Source organism: Lepisma saccharinum, chromosome 1 (genome assembly GCF_977018435.1).
Source record: "Lepisma saccharinum chromosome 1, izLepSacc3.1, whole genome shotgun sequence".
In the NCBI taxonomy this organism is placed as follows: Eukaryota; Metazoa; Arthropoda; class Insecta; order Zygentoma; family Lepismatidae; genus Lepisma; species Lepisma saccharinum.
The window spans coordinates 181,156,033-181,175,316 of record NC_139229.1 but is presented as its reverse complement, the minus strand read 5'-3'; the positions used below and the strand labels follow the sequence as shown (position 1 = coordinate 181,175,316).

Sequence of the window (19,284 nt, the reverse complement as noted above, 5' to 3'; positions counted from 1 at the left end):
ATATAGGTAAGGTAAGAGGCTGGACCCCGTATAACGTGACTGGTGCAAAATAGCCGTGCTGACGAACCAAAAAAATCAAATTCAAACAAAAGAAATAAGCAATTAGCTTTGACTTCATGCATACTTTACTAAGAATAATATCAGAAACACATACAAAGAAGGAGGAACAAAGAATAATGTGTGTGTGTGTGTGTGTGTGTGTGTGTGTGTGTGTGTGTGTAGCTGCAGAGGGGGTTGTCATTATAGTCACCCTAGGCCCCTGGAACACAGAATTAGACCGACCTCCTATTTCTCCTCCATTTCTCACCTCTCGTCAGAAATAAAACATAGCATTTACATGTTAATTTAATATGAAACTAATGTGTTCTCAAAGTCTATTATTTTTTGCCCCTCCACCTAGTTACGTATAAAAGCTTTTTAATTTTAAATCGAATTTGCTGATGTGAACAATACCACACACTGCTTCAATGAAGATGAGGTGGGATGCATAACTGACTGTCCTTTTATTAGCCACATTTCTTGAATGCTAAGTTTTATTTTCGTCTGATTCAACGGAAAAGAGTAGGTACATAAAATTTCTTCAAGGTCTAAGTATGCGAGCTACATCTAGGCAGAGGGGTGCAAATTCGGTGCAGGGGTGCGAAAATCTATTCTCGTCCTGGGCGCTAAAATCTCTAGCTACAGCTCTTATAAGGAGATATTTCCTTTGGAGAGACCATTAACAGATTTACACCATTATAAAACCATAACACAATAAAAGTATGAAATTTTATTGATAATTATTAATAGAGAGGAATAATTAAATCAAATCTAACACTTATTAAAAACTTTTCACCTATTGTCTAATTTCTTGTCATTTTGAACCAGTTGTTAAAAGTATTAATTTGCTAGTTTATATAAATGTACCAAATTAATTTATTTATACATGTTTAATTATATTAATTAATTATTTAATAATTGACATATATTTCAATATTTCATGACAATTACATATATATCCACAATTTCGGGTTTGCCCCCCCCCCCCTCAAAAAAATCCTAGGTACGGGCCTGGCTACGACGATATACACCATTGGGAAGTCCTGGCTAGATGTGAATTTAGGAAGATAACACAAGTGAGAACGATAGTACAGTAACAGCTAGAGTTACTTATATAATTTAGCTAACGCGCTACTAACGAAATTGACGAAAAAGTAAGTTTGCTTTCCAATTCTGACTGCGAGACTTCTCATTGAAGAACACCCAGCAATGTGACATAGCCTGTATCGAACAGCAGCTCCAATTTCACGCACACATTTGCGCACATCGCTTCACGGAGGAAATGTCAGGCTGTGGCTGAATATTAATCTGTGAAACTGCTCCTCTGTGGCGTGTTGCAATGACAAATATCTCCACCGAGATCTGCCTTTTGCGAGTAGTTCTTGATTTCGACACTGTTCGCGCTGGGGCAATTGATCATCCTTTCCTTGTAACCCCACAAACTGCTGAATCCAATAGCTAACTTGCAGCGTGTTCCGTCTAGAAGACTTACATTGGAATACTGCAATATTTACCTATTCTAGAAAGCATTGCATTGCATTTCATTTCAAATGCGTGGGAGTTTGAATATCACTTAAACTTTCAGCAAACTAAAACTGTAAAAATTGGCTCACCGTTTTAACTCGTAGTTGTTTACTTCATTTTGATGAGGATGTATATAAATGATTATAAAGAACAAGCACAATGTTGTGACATATGGTGCACTTTAAATCACTGAAAAGGATCTGTATCCAAGTTGTCAATAGAAACGTGCAATGGGGACATATTGCATATGTAAGGCATTACACATGGATATGGTTATTTGCAAATTAAAATATTTGATTTCTTATGTTTACAGCGCTATAGTAGTTATTATGTCAATAACTATTTTTGGCTAAATTAAAATAAGCTTCCAACTACTCTTTTGTATGTCACACAAGATTGCACATCAACGAAAATCTTGACTTTCAAATAACGTGTAATTTTGTGTGTTTAACTGACTAGTTTGTTCGCTTAGTCGGATACATATTCTAAAGTTTCGTATGTGTGGACGAGTCAAGTATTCACGTGGTTCTGTGCAAAGAACACAAACTTTATGTCACGTGACTCGTACCTAGGTGTGGAGGCTAGGATGCACTGCATGCAAAGATAATTTTGGGGGTGTTGTCCTTGCATTTTCTTTCACTGTTTTGTAAGAAAAATAACAATGAATAACACAATCTAAGCAAGTACACTTGTATTTTAAAACACATATCGCCTACTATATTTGCAGTGGCGCAGAATTCCATTATGTTTTATACAACTTATATTCTCTCTGTCTTATGGAGTTCTATCGCTGAGTGGTCTGTGCACTTAGTATTATTTAAAAGGGGGGGGGAATCTGCTATTTTTGGCACAGGATGTCGTATTCTGAACGTAAGTCACGAAACAGCTTCAATCCAAGGTCCATAAATCGAGTCGACTTTGTATACTGGAGATAAGCTATGGGAAGTAGCCTCAACGATGTACTCGCTCCTTACATGGTCATTTCCTCGCTTCCATCCAGATGAAACAAGACTCCTGGTAATTGAGTTAGTTGTAAAAACATTAGGGCTCACGGGGAACCTCCTTTTAACGACATCATAAATGCCGAATGCTTTATGACATCTCAGCACTGACCTACGGTCATGACGTAACGCAAATGAGTTTACGATATGTGTGCGCGTGTGTGTGGTTTAGGACCTGATAAAACAATAAAATAACAAAAAAAAAGTTTGTAATGATTCTTTAGTTGGATCTTTTATCTTGTCATTTTATGTGCAACTGTCGATAAGCGGTGGGTCTTGTTTGTGCATGTGTTCTTTCACATCGAAACTTATATTAAATATAATAGTGCAGGCTTACGCATTTTTCAAATACAGTTAATTTGTCACCATCGAAAATGTAGTCGAGATTTTGAGATATGCGTAAAATGCTAATGTTGGGGCATTAAGTTTTTAATGTAGTAGCAACTCCTACCATAATGTGAATACGTATTTGGAATTCGCCATTCGAGTTTCAGCGTTTATAACATAAGCAGGGAACGGAGTTATATGTAAACAAACACATATACTGTATTCATGGATAGATAAATACAGAGCGACTGAAAATGTGACCAACAACAGTACCACGTGAAGATCTTCACCATAGCAACCGAATGTTACTCGTTTCCCTCTGGTCGAGCAAGAGGCGACCTCCCGAGTAGCTTATTTAAATGTGAGGTCCTTCAGGTTCGAACCCGGAACCTCCGACATTGTAGCGCGTTAAGATCACCACGGAGGCAGAAGCTATTTGTTCGTACCTTATTCTGTTATTCCTCCTTTTTTAACGTCTCCTTGAAATGTTACACGTATTTATGTCTTCTATGCTCATATGATTAATGTTGCCATGAGTTCTTAAGAAATACGCTAAATGAGGATGCAATTGATGATTTGATACACAGGCCATTAGCCGAACCTGGAACTTTCGAAGGGTGATCGTTAGTCGATCGCTGGCGCACACACACCAGATTTTATCAATAACATGATGTCAGCAGAGTCAGTTGTTTGTTTGCATTTATAAATCGTAAACTTACTGGGGGGAAGGGGGACGACGACTAAGTGATGAGACGATTTGAGATAACCAACTCCCCATTTTGTTGTCATTGGTTTTTATTCTCCTGCTTCAGGGCGATAAAGACGAAGGCTCTGGGCTGATGGTGTCATTGAGTTGTTTCACAGCAGGGGCCGACCATCAGAGAACTCTGCGAGAACTCATTCGCACCTCGTTTGGTGTTTATTGGTCACGGGCTCTTAAACACCAAATAATGTTTTGTACTTGAGGGTGCCAACTTCACTTTCCTTGTACGGCATTTCCCCTTTTATTACCCATGGAAGGGCATTTTATTTTCATATTGTTTCCCGAAATTAAGAATAAGAAAAATCACTTTAGCGCCTATTGACAAGGGCTATTTCTTATTGCATAGCGAAGTCAAACAAGGCTGTCAAGGGGAGAATAGAATCTCGCTCTTGTCTGGTGCTTCTGCCTGTCTGTCTCGCTGTCTTTTCTAGTAGAGAGATTATAATTAGCATTGGTATCACAGTTAATATGTTTCCTCATGTGAAAGGCTCGGAGGGACCAAATAAACGAGAAACTTTGTTCCGCACCCATGAGCATACTAAACTGAAGACAAAAATGCATTTGGGGAAAACGAGTGAAGATTTATTGTCTGTGGAAGCTGAGGGCGGAACAAATAGGCCTAAACGGGACCCACTCTCCAAAAGCCTCTAATTAGCATAAATTCATGTAAAATTGTGAATTTTATTGCGTAATATGTAACAGTTGAGGGTGGAACAAGTAAACTGAACCCCGATTATTTGATCCGCTCCCACCACCAAAAAGCTTAAATTCGCCCAAATTTTCCTGAAAGCCAAGGAGGGTATTCAAGCTTATCCTCTTCGAGTTTCGATCTCTACCGTGGAGATATTTGGGTCAGGTGCTAAACCAGCAATATCTTAACCTCGCCCTGCAATAAAGTCAATTAAATTAATTTCATTGCTTCCTTTTTACTCATATCCAGTGTGATATTTCAAAAATTTTCGGTGGGAAGCGAAATTGCAGTAACCTCTTTTGAAGCCTTGAGGTATTATACCACCTCACCACACATACACTAAAAAAATTGGAATAGAGGTGGGGGATCAACATTCAGAGGGAGATTCTCCCTCGTCCCTTCTGCTTATATCCGTTATCACCTCTTAGAAGAAAAATCAAGTTTAATCTAAATACGCCACGCAGCAAAAACTAAGCATGACCTGATTGCAGCGGCGTCAACCGAGAATTCCAAGCTCACTTCATTCTATCCTTTCTCTGTCCCTTTTCCGTTATTTCTCTCTCTCTTCTGCTGTTCTTCTTCCGCTATTTCTTTCTTCGTTGTTTCTGCCTTTCTCTCTCTGCCGCTGTTTCTCTCTTTTCTCTTTCTTCTGCTGCTCCTCTTCCACTATGGCTTTCTTTCTTACGCGGTTTCTCTTCTACTATTTCTCTATTTCTTCCGCTGTATTTCTCTTTCTTTCTGTCCACCTGCTATTTCTCTCATTCGTTCGCTTCCTTGTGCAGTGTATTTATCTTTTTCTGTTTTCCTCTCTCACCTTTTTCTGTTCCTTGCTTAGAAATAATTTGGTCTCCCAAATACTAAAACTTTACCCTACGGCAAATTGTACATCCTGTGTGTGCTCACGGAAGCAATTCTTTACTTGTATAACGCTTCCTCACATTGCATAGGATAGGTTGGATGAACATGGCGATGGGCTACTGCCCCATTTGCTGTCGGTTCGATCGCACATAGAGCCCACCAAACCGAAATCATGTATGTACACGTATATCACTTGTTGCAGCATGTGTTCATTTAACAAAACGTGGAATGTATACGTAGGCTAATACACTGTTCACTGCATGGCTTTTACTTACGGGAAAAAAAACAGCAAGTTCGCCACTTGTTTTCAGAGGTTCTACTCTTCCTGGAAATTCCAAATTTTTAACCTTGTCTTAAATTCCACGGTTAATTTGTTTTCAAATCTTTGACACGTGCGATTTATCTCACCTGTATAAACAATCCTCAAATTCTCTGTTAATTACAGTGATAAGGGCAATTATCTAATCTGTAGATCCAAATGCAGTGGTGAAATGCACAAACAAATACGAGTTCGACATTTATGGAATCTTGCGAAGTAACTTGGGAGATAAATTTATCTTGAGACTTGAATCGGAACAGCCCAGACAAAGGCGAATGGAGATTAACGGAGAGTTTATCTTCTCACATCCTCAACCAATTGAAACGCAGCAAGGCTTTGCAAGATTCAGGATGACTTCTTTGTATAGTAGGCGGAGCGTGAACACTGTGGGTGTTACCTCATATTCCCTTACGTGATGGCCATACTTATTTGAGTTGCTACATTCTGGCAATACCACACATACAAAAATTTTAGTTCAAAATCGTAACTAAAGATAATTTTACGAAACTAAAGAGGAAACCAAGGTAGGCCAAGGTCCTAACCAGAAAATTGAATGTTTCCACGTCCCCCTCCTCACCAGTTTTTTAGAAAAACAATTTTGACTACTCAATACATTTGCTTTGTATTAGCTTTCGAAGTTTGAGATTTTTCTTTTTGTGTGTCTTTACAGTCACCAACCAGGATCTCGTCGCGGTTTCTAAATCCCAGTCAGTTTTTAATTTGCTTTTACTTGTTACACAATAGATAGCCCTATAACTTGTGTATAAAAATATAGTCTCAATAAGTCGCACACTAAAAAAGGTCATCCCTAATACAATTCCATCTTACAAAGAAAATAGTATTGAACATTTGCCTGCTCTCCACCACCCTGTACACCGAACAGGCGAAAATGAAATAAGCATATGAGAATACGCCATCAAACATGCCTTCGTGGATCTTTCCCTGCCAACTGGAGCGTTTAGCCCGGGTGAGAGTTTCTCATCGCAAGAATCACGGCCGTGTATGCATTTCACATGTAAATTATCTGCTAAAACCCAGAACAGTTCGTTTCACAATTCAACACGCCTGCTTAAACAATGAGAGACTTTGGTCACAAGAGAAAAAAAAAGATATGTATATATATTTTAGTCTCCCATAAGAATCTTGATCATGAAATCTTTAATTATGAGATTCTTTACCTTGGGGCAACGATCTGTTTAATGTGAGTTCCCCAAATAATTTTATTTCACTTTAGTTTGAAGCAATAGTGAATGATTTGTGGTGTAGCAGAAATTGTTGAGCTTTGAAAGTTGTGAGTTCACAACAGGTGAAGGTAGCATGGTCTATATGTTTGTGTTTTAGTTTATTTTATGTAATTTTTATTCCACCTGATAAAAATATTATAATAAAAAATAGGGATTATTTGTCGAAAATCTGTGCATAAACCATTAGAAAACTTCCATTATTTTTGATTACGTACTCTAAAACATTGGAATTTGGAAAGCCGTCACATGAAAATTATCATTGCTCGCAATAACAATAAAAATATAACATCAAGTATATCAATATCAAATTACATTTCATAAATGAAACATACAAATAATAATTGGAGGCATCAGTGTTATTGCAGGCTATGAGGTTAAAAGTCTACCGCCGTTGCCAGCTTGTCAATTCACTTCTCAGAAATTAAATTATATCGACATGGACTTATTTTGAGAAGTATATTTATACATAACCAATGCAATTTAAATATCCTATTAATGAAAAGGAGGTTACATTCTAAAACAAAATGCGCGCGCGCACACATACGCACAATTTTATATTTTCCCTTTGCAATAGAAAATGTTAGGGCTCCAACGAAGCCAAACGGTTAGTGCTCTTGCCTTTGGTGAGAGCGGTCCAGGGTTCGATTCCCGGTGGGAGCCCATAAAATTTTGGTGTTTTGACCCAGCATCGTGAGGACTTGAAAAGAACAAGTAGAGGGATCCAGTCTCGAAAGCCAGAAAACAGTGGCGATGGCGCTCGAAGTACGCACCACGCGTTATCCCAATGAAAGAGCTGGTCATATCCCAGGGCTGTTGAGCCTCAAAGTTTAGTTTAGTTTAATTGAAAATGTTCTATTAGCGTCAATTTCAAAACCAAATTGGAAATGGCACGGAAAAAAGTTTGATAATGCTAGTACTTCATTGTTTTATGTGAATATCGTCGGAAACACCTTGTTCGTAACTTAGCATTGTAATCTTATGGGATTTATACGCCAACACAATATGTTCTAGTTCACATGTACAGAGATATGAACAGAACTAAAAAGCTGCTTATGGTGGTCTTGGTTCTTCCGAGCACACCTGCTCTCCCCTCCCCCACCGCTCTTTCCCATTGTAGCCTCGCACTCGAGAGAACTCGTAACAGTTGCCGCCTAAGTGGGCGGCTCTCTTTTTCAAGTGGACAAGCTGCTAAGCAACGTGTTTGTTTAGATTGTGGATACCCCGCCTCTGCGCTTGACCGCTCGACAGGGAGCCATCTATCTCGCGGCGAAAGCAGGTGTCGCATGGACACCGTCTTTTGACCGTGAAAACTGAGCTTGTCTTCCCCGTCGTAATCCATAATGGTCCTGCTGAAAGCTGTCCGTTTAACACCAGGACTCACACGGTCGCCGCAGCAGATGATACGTCTTTGTTTGAGATCTAGCACGCTGCACACAAACGGAAACCCAACAGTGACATTATACACGACACTTGGCTAAAGCTGGTCAAACATAATAACACGCCCTTTCGGCATCCACAAAAGCTTTCAGTGTTCGCTTACGAGAGATGAATAGGATACTCTTTCCTGTCGTTGATCTTCTTCCACGTATAACATTGTGGCTTGTGCCACAGCGACAGAACAATGAAAGGAATTGTTCCTGTAATTACGTAGGTGTCGCGTTATGGAAATTACACAAGTAATTGGAACCATTGGTGCCTACAGGGAGGGAAGAATTCATGCTTATTCTTATTTTTTTTTTAGAGTCCGAGTGCATTCGGAACATCTCCAGCCGACTGCGCGAGTCTAGTCAGCAAGCCTACGAGCAGTGTACAGCGTGAGCAATATAGATAGCTATAGGCACAGAGTAGAGATGACGTCAGCGGTTCACTTCTTGATTGGAGGTGTCGGGAGTTATGACTCGCTCCCAAGGTGCAAGCGCAGAACGTCCACAGCTGTTACGGAAATAATCTCACTCTACCTGTTTCCTTTTATTTAGGTATAACTCTTTTCCTGTATCTTTTTCAAACTATTGACCAGTAGCTATTTCCTCGTTCGTGCTTACTTCCTCACACTCTTGATCATTTCTTTCCAGTTTACTTTCTCATTTTCCTCCCGTTTTCTCTGTCTCATATCATTATTTCTCTCCTTCCTCTCTTCCGTTACTTTATGCCTCGTCTCTTTTCCTTTTCTCTGTCGTTCTGATTACACTCAAACCTGACGTCAATATATCTCACTTAAGCCCGCTTTAGACGAAAGCATTTCCCTCAGCACTTTTCTTAACATTTTTTTTATGCCATGACAAGAATGCTACCGTGTAAAGTGAGAAATTTTATGGCATTTCAGATGCCATGGCACATTTCATAGCATTTTTCAAGGATAGGATCGGTTTTTTTTATAACCAAAATGTTCCACGAAATGCTTTCGTGTAAAGTACTATCTGCTATAAGATTTTTGGAAGCATTTATGCTAGCAAAAATGTTAAAGGAAATGCTCTCTTCTAAAGCCGGCCTTACGGATGCGATTTTTCGATGCTGCACGAGCCCCTTCCCCAGGGAACTTTTCTGCAACACTCTTGATTGCACGGGTAACGCCTTCCATTTTAAAACTAACGATCGATGCTTTAGGATAATTTCCTCGCGTCACCTTGATGAATTCAGAACTGATCATTTTATTCGCTAGAACGAAACATGATTTCTTACCAATGATGACTGATAGTTTTACTTGTCGCAGAAACCACTATTTTGGTTATGGACACTGACGTGTACGTACATTCATATGTGTACGTGCACTAGGCGCTCATCGCACAGTCGTTCGAAGCCTACTTTTTTTAATTGTAGGTCCAGGTGGAGCTGGAATAACTTTAATAAACTTTGATTTGACGTGCGTTGGGCGCACATCTGAGTTTAAATGTGTTATTTCTCTATACTGTATGTGTAAGTAACGGCAATGAGTTAATTTTCTTTCCAATTCTTACGAAAATTAATACCTACCTAGGTATAAGTGTTCGGCACTTACTGATAACAATCATTGGCCGTAGGCAGAAAAAAAAAATCGGGGGGGGTTCACTCATAATTGTTCCCATTGACGTCGCCAGAAATTTGAATAATAGAAATAATAAAAGGTAAAGGTAAAGTGTTCCCCTGTGCATAGCACCACGCCATGAAGGCGTATAGGGGGTGTGGGGGTAACGCCCCACACTTTCTTGATCCGGTCGTGAGTGGGGGTGATGTGATCAGCATCACGCCCCTGACCGCCTTTACCCCCCAGGGTTTCCCCCAGGTACCCATGTTATTCGACGCTGGGTGGGCGCCGGGGCCGCTTTCACCGTTAGAAAAGTTCCCGGATTTGAACCGGCCGGGGATCGAACCCGGGACCTTTAGCATGGTAGTCAGACGCGTTACCGACTGAGCCACCGCGGCCACCTAATAACAATAATAATTAAAATTTAATAATAATAATTTGGGAATAAATTAGTTTACTAATAATAATATTGCTGTCATTATATCCTTGGAGACTTTTCTACTTGATCTACCAGATGAGTGAATATGCAGCACAACAGTTTTAATTTTTGTGTGTGCGGGGGGGGGGGGGTCATACAGTGTGTACTGAAATGCACAGTTATTATATTTTGTTCTTAAACTTTAGATGCCTTCGAGAAAAAGCTTCAAAAGTTAGAGGGAAATTTTAGTCATAAAGTTTATGTTGTTTGACGAGTCACATAAAACTTATTTTTTTGGAATTTTGAAAACTGTGGAACCATTTACTGTTTGGATTAAATGGTAGAATATTGTAAATGAACAACATAACCTGGTGCCTGTATTGTAACTTCAATTATTCAATCTACCCAAGTTATTTGGTTATTCTGTTCGAATACTAACTAACTGAACTTTCTTTCTGTTATTAACAATAAAACTAACAATCATTCTGCTATTTTATAACTTTCAATAAATTATGTCGATTCCGGGGGGGGGGGGGTCCGTTGGACCGGTTTGATCCCACTTCCCGACGCTCATATTGTTCCTATACTTAGCAAACAGCATTAGATACAACCTCTACGCACTCACTACACAAGTATGTTTTTTATAGGACTACCTCGTACTATATCAACCGCTGGGTGAAGGATAATTAATGTAACGTGCAACGAAGCTGGAGATCCTAGGTTTGAACTCTTATCAAGGGGGATTTAAACCCCTTATGGAATAGAGAATTTAAAAGTTGGAACGGGAATTTTGAGACAATCATGAGAGAATTTTCAGTCTGAGCCAGGAACAACACTGGAAAGAGAACAGCAGAAGTGAAAATGGAGGGGTCCCTGTTGGGCTGCGATTCTGAGAATTAAACATGTTTGGCTCAAGTTTCAGAATTTCAAATGTTTGAAAATTGTAAGTCGATCGTTTGACCATTGTCTTTCCTGTTGTATTTTTGTAAAGCTGCAAATAAATTTTTGACAATGAGTTACAGATTTTGGTTTCTGAACATTATTAATCCAACATGCCAGACGTTTCGGGGGTGTTTGAACCCTAACCCCCCTCTAAATACGGCCATGATATGGAGAATGGTACAAATAGTACATGACATTTTGCCGTATAGTCTGAACTGTAGGACACAAAGTACCTCATCTATCTACCAATAGATTACCGAAATATTGTCCTTAATCCTTCATGCACTCAATTCAAACCGGCGTAACACTTTTTTTTCCATTTCGCTCGAACATACTTAAAATTAATTAAAGATGTCACAACTATTTTCCCCCCAAATAACAATTTAACATGTAGTTTTTCTCCCGATTCATCTTAAAGATGCGTTAAATAACGACTCTTAGAAGTGTTTTCGGTCTCACGTTATATGGTATTCTCAATCTATAAAGGAAGGATAATATGTGTAGAATAGTTAACCCGGCAAGCAAACGTTTCGATTTGGTTTGATTTGGTGTTTTAAGTCCACTTTGTGCACAGTAAGGCTAATTGGGACTGGACCTACAGTTTAAAGTGGGATCCAAACCACTATGTGCCTCCAGCGGGTGCAAACGTTTCGAAACAGGCTTTTTCACGACTTGTAACTTGGCCGGTTGGCATTTCATTATTTGTTAAATTTCTGTTGAAATATCTGGACACTTTACAATTGTTGTGAAAAACCCAATTAATTCACTTCAATCTCAAGTTCTCAGGGATATGGGAATAATTGTGTGAGAATTCTGTCAGACGACTAAAAGATGCGTGAACCATACAGTCTAGAGAACAGATGCTCATTGTTGTCTATCTTAATCTTGATCCGATTTGAGCTCAGGAATAATCCATCAGCTCAATCCCTCCCTTGCCCACAGGAGTTTTCTTGTCGGTTTCCTTTATGCACGATAAGAGGATAGATAAGTTATCGCCAGGTAAAACACACTAGTTGTCGAGGATTAGGCTCCATTCCTTTGAAGCTGCCGCCTTTATTTGCACACTCTTGCCTGATAGGATTCGCATGATTTCAAGTTTTTGACAGGAGTTGAGTTAACCGGCTTGTATCGCCTTGTTGTCACTAAGCGTGTGACATTCCACTTCATTCAAGTAATATCATTCTCTGATAAGACTATAGCAAAAGAGCCGACAATACCTGAAAAGCCCTGAAGCTTTCGTCACATTCTGGGAGCTTCTGCTTAGGGGTATTTTTTACATCGCTACCTAGCGTACTTTTGTGTACACACACGCGCGCGTGTACACAAAACTCCAAAACTCTGTGTAATGTAAATTTTTCGGGCACAGAGAACCCAATTATCAATTCAATATTAGGGATTAACTTGAAGTAAGCCTACTATATATGTAATACAACTTCGTAATATAGTGTGGTTGGCGTGTGGTAGGAGGGGCAAAGTATAGAGAAGTCAAAACAATTTTGTGACCATGAGACCTGCCGTAAATTTATAGACTTGGCGCGGCAACTTTCGTAGTGCAGATAAATATTTCCCACAACTATATTTGTATTACATTTGGGCAGTTTCCACCCCCACTTTTTTTCCTTTTGTCCTCGCACTATACTAAACCTTATCTACCGAGGGAAAATAAAAATAATAACCTGACCTTGCACCCCCTCGCCCCCCGTTTTGAAATCCAATCGCCGCCACTGCATTTAGGAGAAATCGATCCATGTAATACTAGATATCTGTGACAGGCACTGCTAATGAAACATGGTGTTTTGCAACCTACAACTTTTGTTGTACGCAACATTTGTAAAAGTGAACAAAAGACGGCTACGTATTCGATACGCACAATGTGCCAAATATGGCGAAGCAGTTGGAAAACTGCTTAACAAGAAGCAAACTGTACAATAAAAAAAACTTCATAACGCATAAATATTTATCTGTCAAACCCTATTTTGCCACAATTTTTCACAGCCTTGTCCCATGCTCTCAGATGTCGGAGTTATTATACGTCCATGGTCACGGTCGATTTACTTCGACAAGGGTGGGATTTCGAAGACTCTCTTGGGGATTACATATCATCAAGTGAGGGGTCAGCTAGAATGAGATGTCACTGCACTGAAATTCAGTAGCACGAAATGATTAAAGCTGAGAACAACCAATTCTTCGACCATTAAAATCACCATAAATCTTACAGCGGTTAATGGTTTTGTTGGATTATTCAACCTTACCAATTAGATTCGAGCACTTGGAACCATCAATAACTAGCAGTTGTATAATAAGCACGAAGCATGTCGTGCAAATATATCTTATGTCTATTTCGGACACAACAATTCACAGCGAAAGTGATGTTCATTGCTAAAGTAAAGACTGAATAGAACAGAACGATTATTGCGTTCATTCGAAACAATATTACGCACGCACATAGTTTTATGTACATTATTAATGGATACTTTTGTAACGAACAATTCGAGACACAATGCTCGACAATATACTGTACGTTTGTATTGTTTTGCACGAAAGAATTGAGCTAAGCAACTAAACCTAAATATAATGTGCAAATTCTAATTTTCGTCATAATAATAATGCTTTCAGTTTAAATTGAGATTGTACTTACAAAGTATTTTCACTATAATGAACAGCAAAGGAGGTCGCTAAAACGTACTGTACCAAGCTTTAACAGATTCGTCGATCAGGTTCTAACTTGATTCAGGAGGGGAATGAATGGTGACATGCAGTGGTACCAGATAAATAAGCTTTCTTACCCTCTTGAGGATGACGTTTCACTGCTTATTGACCATGAATGTAAAAACTGACTTTTGTTAACTCCTTTTCAACCCGGTGTGAAAAAAGATTAATAACGTAAATATAATTCACTTTTTGTGTAGAAAATATGTAATGTAATACACTCATATCCTTCTTTACATGAGTGAAAATAATGGAATGTTACGTGTTTATGGTACCTAAACATTTGCTATTTGCTCAATTATCAAACACATGAGACAACTGTATACAATGTTTCCAAGGATTTACTCGAGATTGAGAGATAAGGTGAAGCAACCATTTCGTGCTTTCTGATAGAAATATATAAAACTGGATTTCTTAGCAAGCAGTCTCGAACCATGCACACATCTCTTCCACTTTCCCCGCTCTCTATTCTAACTCTTTCTCTCTGCTGATGTGTGTGTGTGTGTACCCGCGCATGGTTTTCTCTCTCAGACAATTTTCTTCATTGGTTCTATTGTTTTCTCCTTCTCTGTCTACATTTTCTTTTCTTTCCCTTTTCTATCCATTCACAAACACTTGTCTCTCATTCTCATCTCCCTGTTTCTTCCCTATTCTATTTGTTCTTGCAGTGTTTTAGGATTGTTCCTTTCCATAATTCCACTTTTTTTTTATTCGCACCCATTACTGTGATTCTTTTTCCCCTTTTCTATGCGAGTGTTTCGTATATGTTGAATTCTTTCTTTGCGTACACCCATTTGCTGCGATTATACGTACGTCAATAATTTTATTATTTAATTGCGTTGTAATAGCTACATTTCCACTTATTCCTTCGTATTTGTTGAATTCAAGCTTAAACTTTGTTGCTATCTCTTTAGCTCTTTGTTGACGTTCATTCCACAGCTGTGTTCCTCTTTTTCTAATTTTGCAGTTGTACTGTTGGTTGCTCTTCCGTGCTCTTACTCTGCTGCTGGACGTGCTTTTCGCTCTTACATGTAGGATATAGTAATACAGTGTACAAATTTGACGATTCATACGTACAGTGGGATCCATGAGTATTACTATGCAAATTGTCCATGACTATTTTCATTAATTTTTCTCTCACATCCTATGAGTTTTTAAGCGCTGGATGTTTATGTATGCTGGTGCAGAAGTTGTCAACAGCTTGTTTTGAGTTTTCTTTTAATTCTTCAAGCTCTTATTGGGTAAAATAAAGTTCACGAACATGGTGATGGACAATTTGCACGGTAATACTCATGGATCGCACTGTACAGTGTATTGCTAGAACAAGAGGAACTCCATCATCACAATATTTGTTTCCATGGTTGATTGATTAGTTTGGTTTATTTTACTTCGCTTTTCTGCCACTTTTTTTTTACTAATCGCGAAGATAGGGATGGGTGATATGATGAAGGAACACTGACAAAGAAAATTCATGCCCATGTCACGATTCGAACTCGGGAACCCTGGCGTTGTAGCGATTTGTAACACATTTTTTTACAGTATGTCAATCAAGCCTGGTTATAATTATTTACGAATGAAGAAAAAACAATAAAATTGCATCCATTAATCGTACTCTTTCAGGTTGGAGGTTAAGAAACTGGAACTGAAAGCCACTGCATTTTTTATTCTTTAAAGCTATCGTCGGTGATTACATTCTTATCAAAATCCACGACACGCTGGATTACCGCGGTGCGTTTTGAGTTTCTACAACGTATATTATCACTAATCTGCAAAAAATTCTTGATATGTGAATCCTGGAGTTTCGTACTCCTTTCTCAAACATACTTAGAATCTGATCATTGTAGGCCCATATATAGTTTTACGTTTTGCGTCACCTTTTTATCAATCACAAAGTTGCAAAAAGTTACAACACATGCGGTACAAGAAAGAGACAGCATGTTTCACCCATATGTTCCTGCGATACTTGTGATGGAAGAATATATAATATATGAACTCTTGGCTTTTGATTTCATAACACTGCGTATGATCAATATGGTTAACTTCGACATTTTAAAATTTCTTAGGCAATTAGTTTTGATTTGGTATGATTAGATTATTTTTAGTTACAGATAAGTATCGTTGCATACAATTAAAGATAATTCTTATTCGAATATACACCTTACTATTATATCTACATTGAGCGAGAAAAGGAAATGCTATATTTAACAAAGTACGAAGAGAAATTGAAAAGTTTAGTAAATATTGAAATGCAATGTCTTGATTGTCCAAGTGCAGCCGTATTGGTAAACCATCAACATTCATAAACTTACTCATTCGCAAAATTGATAGTAATAAGTTCAATGGATAGAATTAGCAATATGTTTTTAGAGTGGTATTACATACAGTGGTGTTTGCAAAAATAATTAATTCTAGCCCAAAACTCTACGCATTCAACTTTAGGTATTGGAAGTTTATTTGTTTACAATGTTATCTGTGAGGGTTGTTCGAAAAATAAAGTAAAGCTGGAAAACCTGCTTTGTGTAACAGGTGGATTAATTTTTAATTCACAAATTGAATCCTCATATATCATCGCTTCTCAACCTATGGGGCGCGATCTACTGCTTGGTAGCGAAGTCGGGCTCGAAAATTTATTTACTGTGTCTTAAAAACCTATTACATTTAAATTACTAAGATATATTGTTTTAACAATTTAAATTCAACTCGTGTTGTACGTTCTGAACTCTACATTTCTGTTATTTCGCGCCCTACTATTGCAATTAGTCACAGTTTGTTGAGTAAAAAAAAATGTTTTCAATTTCAGAATGTGTGTTTTGTTAGATGTTAGACTAGAGTAAATTAGTATTTTAAATTACATACCTAGCTATTTACTTTTCTAGAATGAAGTATGTGTAATTTGTTTAAGCAAGCGTAAAAGAGGGCTTCTTAAAGTACCGGTACTCGATGTTAGCAAAAATTTGATTATAACCTTGGTGCACGCCCCTACAAGTTATTCTGCCGGAGCCCGCATGCGTATGGGTCCCATGAAGTGTAATATCTTTCAAAGTGGATACCGGACTGAAAAAGGTTGAGAACCACTGTCCTATAGTGATGTTTGGTGACAAAAAACCATATGCGTTATCTTAATAACTTTGAAAAACTTAATCCTGCTGATATTCATCCTAAAATGTGTGTTTCAAATGGTGAATATGTGGCTTGGGTGAACTGATGAAAAGCAAAACGAACAATCTGAGACAGAATAACCTCCCGTAGTTTGAACACTCACCTTAGTTTTATTTATTGCACCTTACTTTTCTAGCAACTCTTGTATTAAAAATTGTACATTATTGTTTGCCTACATTTCAAGGTTTACAAGCAAGAGCTTGTCTGACATACTGTTTCCTTCTGTTTCAGGGAAGACGAGAACGAAAGACAAATACCGCGTAGTGTACACAGATATACAAAGGTTGGAGTTGGAGAAGGAGTTTCACTACAGTCGATACATCACGATACGAAGGAAATCGGAACTCGCCGCTAATCTTAACCTCTCCGAAAGACAGGTGAGAGCCTCAAGGGAAAAATACACGAAATGGTAGTCACATTTTATCACTCAGTTTCTACGATTCTATTGTAACGAAGTTAACTTGGTTGTTGGTATGTTTGGGATTTTACACACACACACACACACACACACACATATATATATATATATATATATAGGATAGCATCATGATATTTTATAAACAAAGCACAAAATTCCATATATTTCATCAATTACAAATTCCACTTTATATATTAATACAAAATCTACGTATACACGAAATATTCAAGTACTAACTGCCATCTCAGTGGCAGAGGAAATACTTCTAGCAAAATCTTTGCTTTTGGTGAAACTGCTCCCTGAGACACTCTCAATTTGACATTTTCTTTAAAATCCCTTCCTGAATGTGAATGTGCTATAGGCCTAATAGGAATAAGTATCCCGGCCTCATACGCATATAGAGATTGTCTCACCCTCGGAAAACACACACACACACACACACACACACACACACACATATATATATATATATATATGTATATATATATATATGTGTGTGTGTGTGTGTGTGTGTGTGTGTGTGTTTTCCGAGGGTGAGACAATCTCTATATGCGTATGAGGCCGGGATACTTATTCCTATTATAGCACATTCACATTCAGGAAGGGATTTTAAAGAAAATGTCAAATTGAGAGTGTCTCAGGGAGCAGTTTCACCAAAAGCAAAGATTTTGCTAGAAGTATTTCCTCTGCCACTGAGATGGCAGTTAGTACTTGAATATTTCGTGTATACGTAGATTTTGTATTAATATATAAAGTGGAATTTGTAATTGATGAAATATATGGAATTTTGTGCTTTGTTTATAAAATATCATGATGCTATCCTTGGTGAAGTCTGGATAACGACAATTTGAATTCCAAATGCTGTCTTCATTGCGTGGATTGTAAATTACTAGTAAATGATTCGAAGAAAATATATTCATCCTTTGATGAATTAGTGGCAGTGAGCAGTGAGAGCTCTACTGAAACAAAGCTGAAAATGGATTTGGATGAGTCGTAATTAAATATTCATTATTGTGAAAGAGTGCTACTATCAATTTTTAAAATACCCTCCAAATCTGATAGCATGTTCAAAATAAATATGCATTTGCACATGAGTCAGGTGTATTCTTATTAATTTTAATATGAACACGCAAGCTGATGTAGCTTAATCTTTTATAGCCAAGCAGTCTTATTAGATTATAACCACAAGAAAATACAACTTCTATTTGTGTTTCTCTCCATTCCTTTCTATGAATTTGTGCTTCTCGAAATAATCTTGTAAACTAACATTGCGTTGTGGATGGCACCTCAAGAGTAAATTTACATTTTTTCTGAGTTATAAGCATATCATTGCGGAAACAGCGAAAACATGCAGGCTGGACCATGACTCGAACCCGCCTTTCTCTGGTATAATAGATCGACTCTATTTTAATTTTTTTGGCCAAATAGATCATCTCCTGTGTACGTTAAATCAAAATATGGTTTGATATTATATGATTCAACTTGCCATCATCTCGATCGTATCTACAGAATTACAATGGCATTACTTGTGATTTTTTTTTCTTCAAGTATGTGTGTGTACAGTGTTTTCTGGCCATTTAGGGTGGTGTTCGTCTAAATCTTTAGTCTATCGCAATGCTGAGGATGAATGAATGACGATTAGATGAAATTGATGAACGGAAAAAAAAAAGGTTACATAAAGGAAGCCTACGAAAAACACCATACATTTCATCATCAGAAGCGGGCGTTGGTCTTTGTTCTTAAAAGTCTTCTTGCGAACTAACTTGGAGGCGTGTAAAGGGAGATCCTTTTACTGGAACTTCCCCTGTTATTTCGCCTACACCTGCTAATCGCTGCTTAGCTTCCGAGTTAGCTGATGGCCATCGCCTTCC

The 19,284-nt window shown here is 38.1% G+C and overlaps 1 protein-coding gene across 2 annotated transcripts in view; it reads left to right on the top strand.

The window, feature by feature from the left end:
* cad (caudal type homeobox) overlaps positions 1–19,284 on the top strand; it is a 78,764-nt gene that overhangs the window by 45,219 nt on the left and 14,261 nt on the right. For both annotated transcript variants that reach the window (XM_083143787.1, XM_083143776.1), the window contains one exon: positions 17,227–17,372. In XM_083143787.1, coding sequence (XP_082999913.1) covers positions 17,227–17,372 — 146 coding nt within the window. The remainder of the gene's footprint in view (positions 1–17,226; positions 17,373–19,284) is intronic.